Source organism: Bison bison, unplaced genomic scaffold (assembly GCF_000754665.1).
Source record: "Bison bison bison isolate TAMUID 2011002044 unplaced genomic scaffold, Bison_UMD1.0 scf7180017864285, whole genome shotgun sequence".
Taxonomy (NCBI): Eukaryota; Metazoa; Chordata; class Mammalia; order Artiodactyla; family Bovidae; genus Bison; species Bison bison.
In genome coordinates, this window is record NW_011494857.1 from 338,619 (window position 1) to 350,937 (window position 12,319).

Consider the following 12,319-nt stretch of genomic DNA (forward strand, 5'->3'; position numbering starts at 1 on the left):
GGGGGGCGGTGAGATGAGTCACCGACCGGATGACTCACCGGGTCCCCCTTCCTCCCTCCACCCCAAGAGAGGAGTGGGGTGAGTCAAGATTGTCCATCTCTGGGGGCAGCCCTCAGCTTCTGATCTATCTGAATAGGCAACGATAGGAATTTTTCACATCCTTGCCCATATGTCCCCAGGGACAGGGCTCTGCAGAGATGGGAGCCAAATTGCTAGTCCTACTCATTCCTGGACCCAAGTCTATCACTGGCCCCCTCCAGGCCCTGGGAAATTCATGAGTCCCTGCCCCCAGCTCCCTCCTCTTTCACAACCAGGCATCTAGCTCCCAGCCTCCTCCTCCCTCAGACCAGAAGTTTGGGGCTCCTAGCCCCCTTTTCCATTAGACCTGGGAGTCTGGACTCAGCCCCTTTCCTCACCAGGATTCAGGCATCTTACCTGCCCCTGTGCCAACAACCTCTTGAAGTGACCGTTCCTGCCCCAGGCTTCCAACACAGCCATGTCTCTCCTCCTGCTGGTGGTCTCTGCCCTCCACATCCTCATTCTCATCCTGCTTTTCGTGGCCACTTTGGACAAGGTAAGCCAACGTGGAGGACGGGGGCCGCCTGTCCCTCTGGCCCCGCCCCCTCGCCCTAGCACTCCCTGGTGAGCTCTGCCTTCACCCTACCCTTTCCCGGGAAGCCCCCACCCCACACTTTGCTATTAAATCCATGCTTTCCCATGGCACCTTGCCCTTTTCCCAACCCTGCCTAGTCTCCCTGACTTTGCCCTTGTTCCTCTACCCATCCCAGTCCTGGTGGACTCTCCCCGGCAAGGAGTCCCTGAATCTCTGGTACGACTGCACATGGAATAGTGACAACAAAACGTGGGCCTGCAGTAACGTCAGCGAGAACGGTGAGGCGTGAGGGGCGCTGGAGATGGGTCTGCAGAAGGGAGGGATAACCCCAAGTCTCCTCCTGGGACCAAGGATTGGGAACCCCCCAAGGTTTGAGTGGGCAGGTTATGGGTCCCCATGCTGAGTGACTGAAGCTGACGTATGATGGCCCACCTTTCTGGATGGGACGCGGAAGTATGCTCATGTTCTAGAGTGAAGTGAAGTGAAAGTCACTCAGTCGTGTCCGACTCTTTGCAACCCCATATAGTCCATGGAATTCTCCAGGCCATAATACTGGAGTGGGTAGCCTTTCCCGTTTCCAAGGGATCTTCCCAACCCAGGGATTGAACCCAGGTCTCCTGCCCTGCAGGAAGATTATTTACCTGCTGAGGTTAAAAACCCCACTCCTGATGATTTAGGAGTGGAGGCCACAACGCTATAGGTTTAAGGAATTGGGGGAAAGCTTTCAAGATTCTGAGAAGACAAGAACATGTTCCCAAAGTCCTAAAGAGGCAGGACAGGTATTCTGAATGGATGGCTGGGACCACACTATCCAAGTTCCAATGGGGTGGACCACATTGAGGTTCTAAGGAGGTGAGACTGAATCCTTGCAAGGTTCAAAAGAAGTGGGGTCAGATGCATCTGAGTTCTAAAGGGGCAGAGTTGCATCCGCTTAAATTTCTAAGTCAAAGAAGGTGAAAGATTAAATGCTTTTTCCCTAAGAGCAAAGGAAGAATTTCTGCTCTCACAATTCGATACCACATCATACTGGAGGTAGCCAAGGCAACAAGGCAAGAAAAAGAAATAAAAGGCATAAAAGATGGGAAAAGAAGAAGTAAAACTGTCTCGATTCCCAGTGAGCATGTTTATATAGAAAATCCTAAAGAATCTGCAAATGGCTTCTAGAATTCCTCAGGGAATTTAGGAAAGTTATAGGGATCAAAGTTGATATAAGTGATAACTACTGAGTATCTGAGGTTGAATGACTCTAAATGGAAGAACGGTTGGTGGGAGCAATGATGAGCAAGCAGGTGGAGCTGAACTCTGGACCTGCTGTAACTTCCACCCCTGTCTCCTTATTGCAGGCTGGCTGAAGGCAGTACAAGTCCTCATGGTGCTTTCCCTCATCCTCTGCTGTCTGTCCTTCATCCTGTTCATGTTCCAGCTCTACACCATGCGGCGAGGAGGGCTATTCTATGCCACTGGCTTCTGCCAGCTTTGCACCAGTGAGCACGGTTTCCCAGGGAACTGAAAGGAAGGGAGGAGGCCTGTGAGGATGGGAGGAGGGCGGGAGGAAGAATGGACACCTAATGAAAGAAAACAAATCTCCACAACACAAAGACTACCTGAGGTTCTGCCTTGGGCTACCTCTCTGCCCCAGGGACTTAAGGAACTTGTAGTTTTCAGTGTCTCAGAGATGGTTTGTGGTGTGGGTCTCTGAGTCATGGGGCAACTGGCACTTAGAGCTTCAAGGAGCCAGGGATGGGGAAAGGGCTGTGGATGAATAATCTAGATCCCAGGAACAGAGGGAGGCCAGTAGGGATAGGTAGCTAATTAATAACACCAGGCTGCTGCTGCTGCTGGTAAGTCGCTTCAGTCATGTCTGACTCTGTGCGACCCCACAGATGGCAGCCCAGGCTCCCCCATCCCTGGGATTCTCCAGGCAAGAAAACTGGAGTGGGTTGCCATTTCCTTCTCTAATTCGTGAAAGTGAAGTCGCTCAGTCGTGTCCGACTCTTAGCAACCCCATGGACTTCAGCCTACCAGGCTCCTCCATCCATGGGATTTTCCAGGCAAGAGTACCAGAGTGGGGTGCCATTGCCTTCTCCAAATAACACCAGGAGAGAACTCTAAATCATAATAGCACTGGTCTTATAATGTCAACCAGTTGCTATTTCTTGTGGACCGACCTTGTATCAGACACTTAAGGGATTTTTATGTACTTTTCTTTTTTTTTTACTTCAGGTGCAAAGAGCAAAGTTAATCATAGTTATCAGTTTGGGGGAGCATTACGTTTCTAGGTTCCCTCTTGTTCTATTAATTTACTACCTGTGTGCTTGGCTTGTGTAAAGTCACTCAAAAATATTCCTTGAATGGATGGATGGATAAGTTGGTATTATCGTCCCATGTAATGGATGAGTAACGGAGGCCCAAAAAGATCAACTAAATTGCCCAAATCCAGTCTGCAGCAGCCCCCAAGGCGCAGCTCTAGAGTGAACTACAACTCCCAGTAGGCAGTGGTGCTGCGCACTCGCCCTCAGGCTGTTTCTTTGCCCCATGGGTTGTTGGGAAATGCAGTCCTGTTTTGCGGGTCCAGCGTGACGTGTGGTTCCCGTCTCCCCGCAGGCGTGGCGGTGTTTACCGGGGCGCTGATCTACGCCATTCACGCCGAAGAGATTCTGGCGGACCGCCCGTCGGGGGGCAGCTTTGGTTACTGCTTCGCCCTGGCCTGGGTGGCCTTCCCCCTCGCCCTGGCCAGCGGCATCATCTACATCCACTTGCGGAAGCGGGAGTGAGGGCTGCACCTCCCCTTGGTTCCCCAGCCGACTCCCGGCCCCTCCATCTCACCCGCAAGCCCCCACCCTTCCTCCTTTTCTATTTTAAACAGAAAATAAAACTGTTTAGCCGCCGGGTCTGCCTTTGACTCCTTCCTTCCTTCCTCCTCCCGGGACCCTGGCTACTCACGCCTGATCATTCCTGAATTGGGACAGCCCCCATCACCAGCAGTTCAGCCTTCAGAACGTCGAACTCATCCCATCCCCTTCTAATCTGGGACACAGGAGCCCGCGGTCCTGACGGCCCTTCCCCTTCCACAGACTGAAGGACCCCAGCTCTCCTGGTGCAAGACTCAGGATTCTTCCCAGCCTAGATATTCAGGTACTTCTAGGTAAGAACCAGCCGTCCCTCCTTGGCCAAGGGGTCTCTCTCTCTCAACCAAGCAGGATGTGTGTCTTGTTCTAGGTTACTGAGACCTGAGACCCTTTACTGCAGTGCAGTAATGCCTGCACCTGGCCAATCGGTCTCCTCCAGTTACAAAATGTAAAGAAACTATGAAAGACTAAAAATAACTGCGTGCATGCGCATTAGGGGCAAATTCTGGACAATAAGATACAAACAGACCAAAAAGCCCAACTGCCACTTCCTAAGAGCCAGGAGCAAAAGCAGGGCACTACACACGTACACCAGCAAGGGGATGGGCAAACCACCTAAGCGCCCCTCCACCCCACCCCTGGACACACCCTTACCCTCACCCCATAGAAGGGACCAGCTCGCCCCTCCTTAAGGGAAGTTGTTCTCCCTCCCTCCCCGCTATAGCAGGCCTGAACTCCTTGTCTGGCCTCTTTATCAATTTCAACTGATTAAGAAGGCCAAGAACCTTCATTGCTAACAGTGGTCTTTTTTTCCTCCCTGACACTTCCTCTGGGAAGATACTTTTCCATTTCCCTCTTGAAACCCAGCCCCTCTTCTTCACCCATCCTCTGCAAACGGTGCCTCTAGTCCACACGACACCTTAGTAAAAACTAGATGAGATGCCTCCCCCCTCCCCTTCTCCAGGCTCAACCTCACATCAGGACACTTGTGAGAAGGGGAGAGGTCGGGTTTTAGACCAACCCACCCCTAGGCCGTGTGTCTTTGTGCAGTGAACAATCTGCTCTATCTCGGGTGTTCAGAAGACCCAGTGTTTTAGGGAGTCAGGTCCTCCGTAAGATCCTCTTCTGTGACGCAGCCCAGAATTCAGCAATTACAAGCCCAGCCTCTCTCCAGAACTACAGCTTTCTTTGCCAGTGTGTGCATGCTCGTAGCTCAGTCGTGTACATTATAACTCTGTGACCCCATGGACTGTAACCTGCCAGGCTCCTCTGTCCATGGAATTCTCCAGGCAAGAATACTGGAGTGGGTAGCCATTCCCTTCTCCAGGAGATCTTCCCGACCCAGGGATCAAACCCAGGCCTCCTGCATTGCAGGCAGATTCTTTATGGTCTGGGTCACCAGGGAAGCTGGAAAAGTGAAAGTCATTCAGGCGTGTCTGACTCTTTGCGACCCCCATTGTACAGTCCATGAAATTCTCCAGGCTAGAATACTGGAGTGGGTAGCCTTTCCCTTCTCCAGGGCATCTTCCCAACCCAGGGATCAAACCTAGGTCTTCTGCACTGCAGGTGGATTCTTTACCAGCTGAGTCACAAAGGAAGCCCTAGGGAAGCTGGGGACCCACCCAAATGCATTCCCCCAAGACCCAGAGTCTCTTCTTTCCAGGATTCCGAAACCTTCCTTCTTTTCAACCCCTGCAGCTCTCTGACTCATCCAGATTTATGAAACATGATTTATTCCTTTGGGAGAAATTGATAGACCAATAAATATTGCACAGGGCACTGGTGGAGTCAAGATCCAGGCCGAGGTAGTTTCTGTAGAAAGGGTGAGGGGCCTGGGCAGCGAAGGCACCTGAGTTTTGTTGTTGGGGCCTGAGTGGACACGAGCCTTGGTTTCTGGTTCCTCCTGGCCCACAGCTTTGTGCCGGGCACAAAACTCCTGACCCCTTCAGCCTGGACAAGCTGATGGGCAGTTGACCAAATGGCCTGCCTTATAAGTAGCGGCAATTGATACAAAGAGCAGGTCTCCTTCAGAAATTCTGATTGGTTGCTTCTCTGCAGGGACAACTGGCTGCCCAAGGTTCATAGTGCCTGGCAGCTGTCTCACTGGCAGTTTGCCAGAGGAGCGGACTAAAAGGTTCTTATTGGCTGCAGGCTGGAGCTCCGCCTCAGTGAACATGATGGGCATTTTGCCCAGTACGGGCTAAACAGACAGTGATATATGGCCTCCGGAGGGCACAGTTTAACAACTGGGCCTGGTGATGTGTAGCATTGCACGGCTGTGATTGGCTGGCCCTCCCTCCTCAGCCAAACTATGTTTAGAACTTTATGATGAAAGAGGGAGTAAGAGATGGACCAGAAGCAAAGCCAAAAAGCTTTGATTGGCTGTTCATCGGAAGAGGGGCGCCTGGCAACCGCGGGCTGCCTCAGTGGGCGGTTTTGTTTAAGAAAACAGCATAACGGAAGTGGTAACGAGTAATTGGAAGTTGGGGAGTGGCGAAGCATCTTAGCCATGATCGACAGCTTGTCAAGGAGGAGGCGGCGCTTAGTTCCCAACCAGGTGGCTGGGTTGGGCTGGGCCGAGAGGTTTCTCTAAGGAGTTGTCATCGCTAGGTGCGGACTTGGGGGAAGAGATAGTAGCCAACAGGTCTAGTTTGGGGAGGCCCGGGGGCGGGTACATTCCGACGGTGGGGGGCAGGGCTTGCAGGTGGGCCAGGGCCCTCTTTCCGTTGAAGGCCACGTCACAGCCTGACTGGGCTAGAAGCCAGTTCTCCACCTCCGACTGGAGCCACTGGGAGGTCTCTGCTGGGGGAGAGGCAGGTGTTGTGAGGTCAGACCAACCCGAAGGACTAAGAGTGGGCAGCGGGGAGGGTGCAGGACAAGGAATAAGAGGTGTCTGGATTTGGAAGAAGCCTAGCGTTGTGGGACAGAACCTAGGAGGCTCAACGTTGGGGCTCTCATCCGGGGACCAGCCAGGGACTCTTGTTCAGGGAGGAGCCATCTGGGCTCTCTAGTAAGGGAGTATTTGGGTTGGCATATAGGAAGCAGCGGACAGGGAGTGGGGAGCATACCACAACAGGAGTCTGATCCAAGACTCCTATCGCAGTTGAGGTTGAGGTCATCCCAGGAGTAGGCCCACCGAGATGGGAACCGGGTCAGGGGTCCCGACTGTTGAATCTGGTTCACCAGCGCGAGCCGGGTTTGGGAGGCGGGCATCGTGGAGATGGAGTCTCACTGGGGCAAGGCCATCTGGGACTAAGAGAACTCTCGACTCCGTAGTGGCGGGGTGGAGTTTGTTCCAGGTGGGGCCACATCTGCGCCCAGCCGTGTTAGGAAGGGGCGGGGCCTAAGGGGAAAAGGGCCGCAAGAGACGGGGGCGGGACCTAGCAAGTGAGGGGCTGCAAAGGGTTGGGGCCTCTTGGCCCCTGCGGGCCTACCTTCCGGCGGGCCCTTTGCCCCCCCGGGCCGCCGGGCCAGGAAGCTGTGCGCAAGCAGCGTCTCTTTGGTGTGCTCGTCCTGTGCGCGCAGGACTAGGGCGCTGAGCAGCTCTGCGTTGTTGGACGTGCTGCGGTAGTAGAGCATGTGCGCCAGCTCCAGCGCCTGCGCGCTGCGCCGATGTCCGAACATCTGCATGCAGGACAAAATCCGGGAGGGGAGGGGCGGGGCCTGCTGGGACTCCACGCCCCGCCCATACACACACCCCACCCAATGACACAGGCACCCATATACAACCCCACCCATCGCACACCCCTAGGTCACTCGGGCAGGTACCGCCCTTCCCAAGGGCTCCCGGGACCTCTGCGGCCCTCTCCGGCTCAGGTATTTTTACGCTTAACCCACATGCTCTGGCCCTAGTGCCTCGGAGGCCGCTGCCCGGGTTTGCTTATCTGAGCCACGTAACAATGGATGTGTTCGAGGATTCACAGACAAGAGTTTTAGCCTGGGCACTTTTCATTACAATTTTTTTTAAAGTCCTTATCATCTAGACACATATAAGTATTTCCAGATGATGTGTAGAATTTGCTTCAAAATAATCCAGTGGTGCTGGGCGGGGGGTGGGGGCGGGCGGGGTGTCTTTAGGTGAAACCTGATTGTTACTAATTGTTGATGCTGGGTGCTGACAACAGAGGAGCTTATCATACTATTCCATCTGTGCATTTGTTTGAAATTTTTTGAAAGGTTTTAAATATTGTAAAGAGTGTTGTTGTTGTTTAGTTGCTAAGTCCTGTCCGACTCTTTGTGACCCCGCCAGGCTCCTCTGTCCATGGGATTTCCCAGGCAAGAATACTGGAGTGGGTTGCCATTTCCTTCTCCAGGGGATCTTCCCAACCCAGGGACTGAACCCAAGTCCCCTGCATTGGCAGGTGGATTCTTTACTGCTGAGCCACCAGGGAAGCCGGAAGAGAAGTGTTAATGGACAACAAATACTTGATGAGGGAGAGGCGGGTCTGGGGCCCAGCTGTCTACTGGCTACCCCTTCCCCACCCTCCATCCCTCCTGCCTGGACCCCTTTCCTCATTCCTGTTGTCCCTGAAGAGGGACATGAGAGCCCATCAGTGCCCTCTGGGACTCGAACTCAGATTCATCCACCCAGATTTGTCCTTTCATCCACCAAGTGAGTTCAGGGTTGCTGGGTCCTGCGGCCTGCAGGCCTGGATGCCAGTCCTATCTCTGCCCCTCCAGCTGTGAGGCTGTGGCCAAAACCTAAGTCTTCGGGTAGCCCTGTCTGTGAGCCAAGGCAAATGACAGAAGGGGCACCAGAAGTTAATAAAACATGGCACAGAAGCTGGCAGGTCACACGTACTTAGTTATTGAAGTATCTTCTGCCCAAAGAGTGTTGCCCACCCTACGTGGAAACCTATGGTGAAATGCCTCTGAAATGAACACAGCCCTGGAAAATCGCTGAAATGGCCTGCACGGTCCCAATGACACGCTCTGTGTGAACTGCACTCTCTTCTTACAAGGCCAGCACAGTCAGTTTATGTCCCTGCATTGGAACGAATCGCCAATTTCTTTGGTTGGAGGCAAGATGCAGGAATTGGATGCATTCGCGACTGTTATGAAAAACACATTGGGTTGTGTGCCCGTTTCTGCCAGGCTTATGGAGTGGAATTCTCGCAGGCTAAGTGAGCAGGTCATGCCATTCCGAGGCAGACACGTGAGGCCAGACCTCTCCCTGGAGAGGGCTCACCACTGGCCAGCTAAATGTCCCTCAGACACTCACCAAGGCCCACGCTGAACGCAGTGTCTCTCCTTATCCAACTCCTCAGTCCCTCCTTCCTCCTCCCATGGGGTCCGTATCTGGGGTGGCCCCACCATCTACGCCATCACAGATCAGAGCCCTGGCACCATCCTGCCCCCTCCTCGCCAGCCTGTCACTCTCTGGCCCCATCCTCCTGCCTTGACCCTCTCTGCCCGGTCCCCTCCTGTCCAACCCACCTAATGCATCACCCAGCCTCCTCCCAGGCCTCAGTCTCCCCTACTCCCTTCTCTCTGCAAAGCCCCAGAGTTGAGCCTGCCCCTCCCCTGCTCACACCCTCAAATAGCTCCCTAGTGCCCTCAGAGACTCCAAACTCTGTGGCCTGGCCCCAGGGATTACTCCCATTCAATATCCTGCTCCTCTCCCATGAATGCAGCCCGTGTTGAATGAGCCCAGTCTACCCAGATGGTTGCCTTGAGCGCACCCTGCTCTCTTGGGCTTCTGGGCCTTGGGACAGGCCAAGTGGCTTCCACTCTTTTCTTGAAAAACACTGTCTTATCGTCAAGGTTCAGGATAGACATCGCTTTCCACAGACAAGCAGCTACATCCCTGGGTTCCTACAGGGCCCACTGCCGCCTCGGTCAGGCACGTGGCTGTCTGTCCACGGGCTCCACGCCTCTCCTTCCAGGGCAGGACCAGCCCTGAGGCATCTTTGGGATGCCAGCTCGACAACCTTCTCAGGCTGCCCCACGGGCCTCCCCGGGGAACCAGGACATGTCAGGAGCCCCCTCAGCTCAGGAAGTCTGGGAGGGCTTTCTGGAGCCTCTGAGATGAGGGTGAGGAGGGGTTGGTCAGCCTAGCAAAAGGATGCATGCGTGCGTGCTAAGTCGCTTCAGTCGTGTCCGACTCTGCGACCCCATGGACTGTACCCACCAGGCTCCTTTGTCTATGGGGATTCTCCAGGCAAGAATATGGAGTAGGCCGCTGTGCCCTCCTCCAGGGGAGAGTATGTTTCAGAAGGAGGAACAGCATATGCAAAGGGAGAGAAGGGGAGAAAAGTAGCGGTGGGAGGAGCTACAAGTATATTTTGGTGGAGCTGAAGCTGAGAATTGTGTCAGATGAGGCTGAAGAAGCAGTGTCTCTGAGGCCAGGTTGTGAGCAAGGGAGGAGCAGGGCCAGCCCAGGGGCTATCTGGGATGGGCTAGAGGGGATCACTGGGTGGGGGAAGGCTAGGAAGAGGATCTGAGCTGGAGCCGAGACAGAGGAGAGGAGACGGGCACAGGGAGCTTGGGGAGCAGAGCACCGGGGGGCAGGAAGGACGGGCTGAGGTTGGGGGGCAGGGTAATTTCCAGAGGTCTAGTCAGTGATTTGGGGACAACAGGGCCATCCACAGATGGAGAACCAGGAGGAGGAGCAGGTGGGAGAGACGCTGTCCTCCACGTGGCTGCTCCAGACTTGAGTGCGAAGCTCCTGGATCTAGGAGGCACGGGGGAGCAGCTTGTGGAAACCGTGGAAGTGGATGAGCTCTCTGGGGGAAGGGTAGGAAGAGGGCCATATATCCTGCTGCAAAATCAGCCTCCCAGGTGTCTGATCAGAGCAACTGTCCCGAGATGCGGAGCTGGGGAGGAGAAGGGGGTTTCAGGGGAAGATGGATGCTCTGTGGGCAGCTGGACAGAGGCCAGGGAGGCCTGCATTTAAGGCACGGAGGGAGTCCCTGGTAGTCTAGAGATTAGGATTTGGCGCCTTTGGTGCCATGGCCCGGGTTCAGTCCGTGGTTGGAGAATGGAGATATGACAAGCCAAATAAAAAAAGAATGAACTTAAGGAGGCTCAGCCTGGGGCATGGAAAAATGTCTAAAAGGGATCAGTAAATGAACAGGTGAACTGGGCTTTAAACTGGGTGTCTGAGCCCAAGAGACTCAAGAGTTCTCCATCCCCAAGGGCCACTGAGAGGTGGGACAATGGTCCTCCCTGGGCTGAAAAGGCGCATGTCCTCCCCAGAGTAGCTCAACACCCTCTTCCCCCTGCCCCTCTGATCCAGTCTGTGGTTGCCACATTCCCTCTCTGCTTACAGCCCTTCTGTGGCTCCCCTCTGCCCTGAGGACGAAGCCCAGAGCCCCTGTCTTGGCATTCAAGGCCCTCGCCACCCCTCTGGGGCCTTGCTTCTCCATCCTGCACGCCAGACCCCATCCCTGTGAGATTCCCCAGGCTGTGCTCACCACGCCCCTTCTCCACCAGGCTCAATCCCCGCCTTTCAGAGCTTCCCTCAAATGACACCCGACCCCTGGTCCTCAGCAGGAAGTGCTCCCTGCTCAGCCAGCGCAGCCTGGTTATTATCTGTGGGATTTATTACCAGGCTTCCTAAGAGCCCGTTGGGATGGCTGAAAACAGCTTGAAAATCAATGAACCAGCAAGTGAATGATCAGGTACAATGGACAATTCGCGCCAGTTCGCACTCTTGGGGCCAGTGCCAACCCCAGGGAGAATCAGTAAAAGGTAGCCGCCTCAAGACAGAGCTTGAGGTTCAGCAAGCAAAGCACAAGCTGGATTCCAGCGCCCACCTGTCCCTTCGGCCATGAATCCTTGGATGATGAACAACCTGTACAACTGGATGGGGCAGCCCTGCACTCACACGTAGCAGGATCAGGAAAGCAGCTTGTTCAAAACACAGGCCCTGGTCCCAGAGTTTGGCGGTGGGGAAGCCCAGACTCAGCGGACAAGAGCCCAGTCAGTAATAATAGTAATAAAGGTAACGGTGAACTCTCATATGACACGTCTGTACTGTGCACCAGCCTCTGTTTTCCATGTTCAGCGTATTAATGCATTTAATCACCACCACAACTCACTGTCATCTCTGCTTCTGAGATGCACAGAGAGGTTTAAGCAGCTTGTTCAAGGTTACATAGCTTAGGACTTCCCTGGCACTCCAGTGGTTAAGACTCCGCACTTCCACTGCAGGGGGCATGGGTTCGATCCCTGCTTGGGGAACGAAGATCCCACATGCCACATGACATGGTTCTCTCTCTCTCTCTCTCTCACACACACACACACACACACGCTAAAAGAATAGGTCACACAGCTAGAAGATGGTAGAACTAGATTCAAACCCAGGCAGTCTTGTTCTAAAACACACCCTTCACATCACCAAGTGCCCAGTGAGTGGCTGTGAACACTTGTGTCACACTGGCCATGTGCAAGCCCTGCACCCAGTGCTCATTACAGATTCACTCATCTCTTCCTCACAATAGCCCTCCTAGGAGGGTCTCGCTATTTATTAAGCCCATTTTCCAGATGAGAAAACTGAGGCTCAGGGAGATCAAGAAACCCTCCCAAGGTTGTGTTGAGTGAATAAGGAAGGGAAAGAAAGGCCAACCCGAAGCAGGAATCATCCACAAAAAAAAAGAAACAAACTGACAGGGTGGCCTGACCCTCTAGCTGACCATCAAAGGGCAGGCTTGGTTGGGGGTCACGTACCTTGGCGGCCCGCAGGCCCATGAAAGCAGCGAAGAGCAGCAGCAACAGGGAGGTGGCCATCTTGAGGTCAGAGAGCACCACCATGCCCACGTTGACAAAGAACACTACGCCCGAGACGATCAGTGTGACGTTGAGGATGGCACGCTGCAGGGTGGACGTGCGCACCTTCAGCTCGGGCAGCAGCTGC

The 12,319-nt window shown here is 54.2% G+C and overlaps 2 protein-coding genes across 3 annotated transcripts in view; one reads left to right on the plus strand and one right to left on the minus strand.

Annotated features, from left to right (window-relative positions):
• EMP3 (epithelial membrane protein 3) overlaps positions 1-3,502 on the plus strand; it is a 4,564-nt gene extending 1,062 nt beyond the window's left edge. Inside the window, exons 2-5 of one of the 2 annotated variants that reach the window (XM_010849549.1) lie at positions 482-574; positions 789-891; positions 1,957-2,097; positions 3,218-3,502. In XM_010849549.1, the coding sequence (XP_010847851.1) occupies positions 497-574; positions 789-891; positions 1,957-2,097; positions 3,218-3,387 (492 nt within the window). In that variant the 5' untranslated portion in view covers positions 482-496 and the 3' untranslated portion in view covers positions 3,388-3,502. Of the gene's footprint in view, positions 1-419; positions 575-788; positions 892-1,956; positions 2,098-3,217 lie in introns of both variants that reach the window. The other variant, XM_010849547.1, reaches the window with a different exon arrangement.
• Positions 3,503-5,178: 1,676 nt separating this feature from the next.
• TMEM143 (transmembrane protein 143) overlaps positions 5,179-12,319 on the minus strand; it is a 20,423-nt gene continuing 13,282 nt past the window's right edge. Inside the window, exons 6-8 of the mRNA XM_010849550.1 lie at positions 12,133-12,319; positions 6,897-7,086; positions 5,179-6,261 (exon numbers count right to left, since the gene is read on the minus strand). Coding sequence (XP_010847852.1) covers positions 6,005-6,261; positions 6,897-7,086; positions 12,133-12,319 — 634 coding nt within the window. The 3' untranslated portion in view covers positions 5,179-6,004. The remainder of the gene's footprint in view (positions 6,262-6,896; positions 7,087-12,132) is intronic.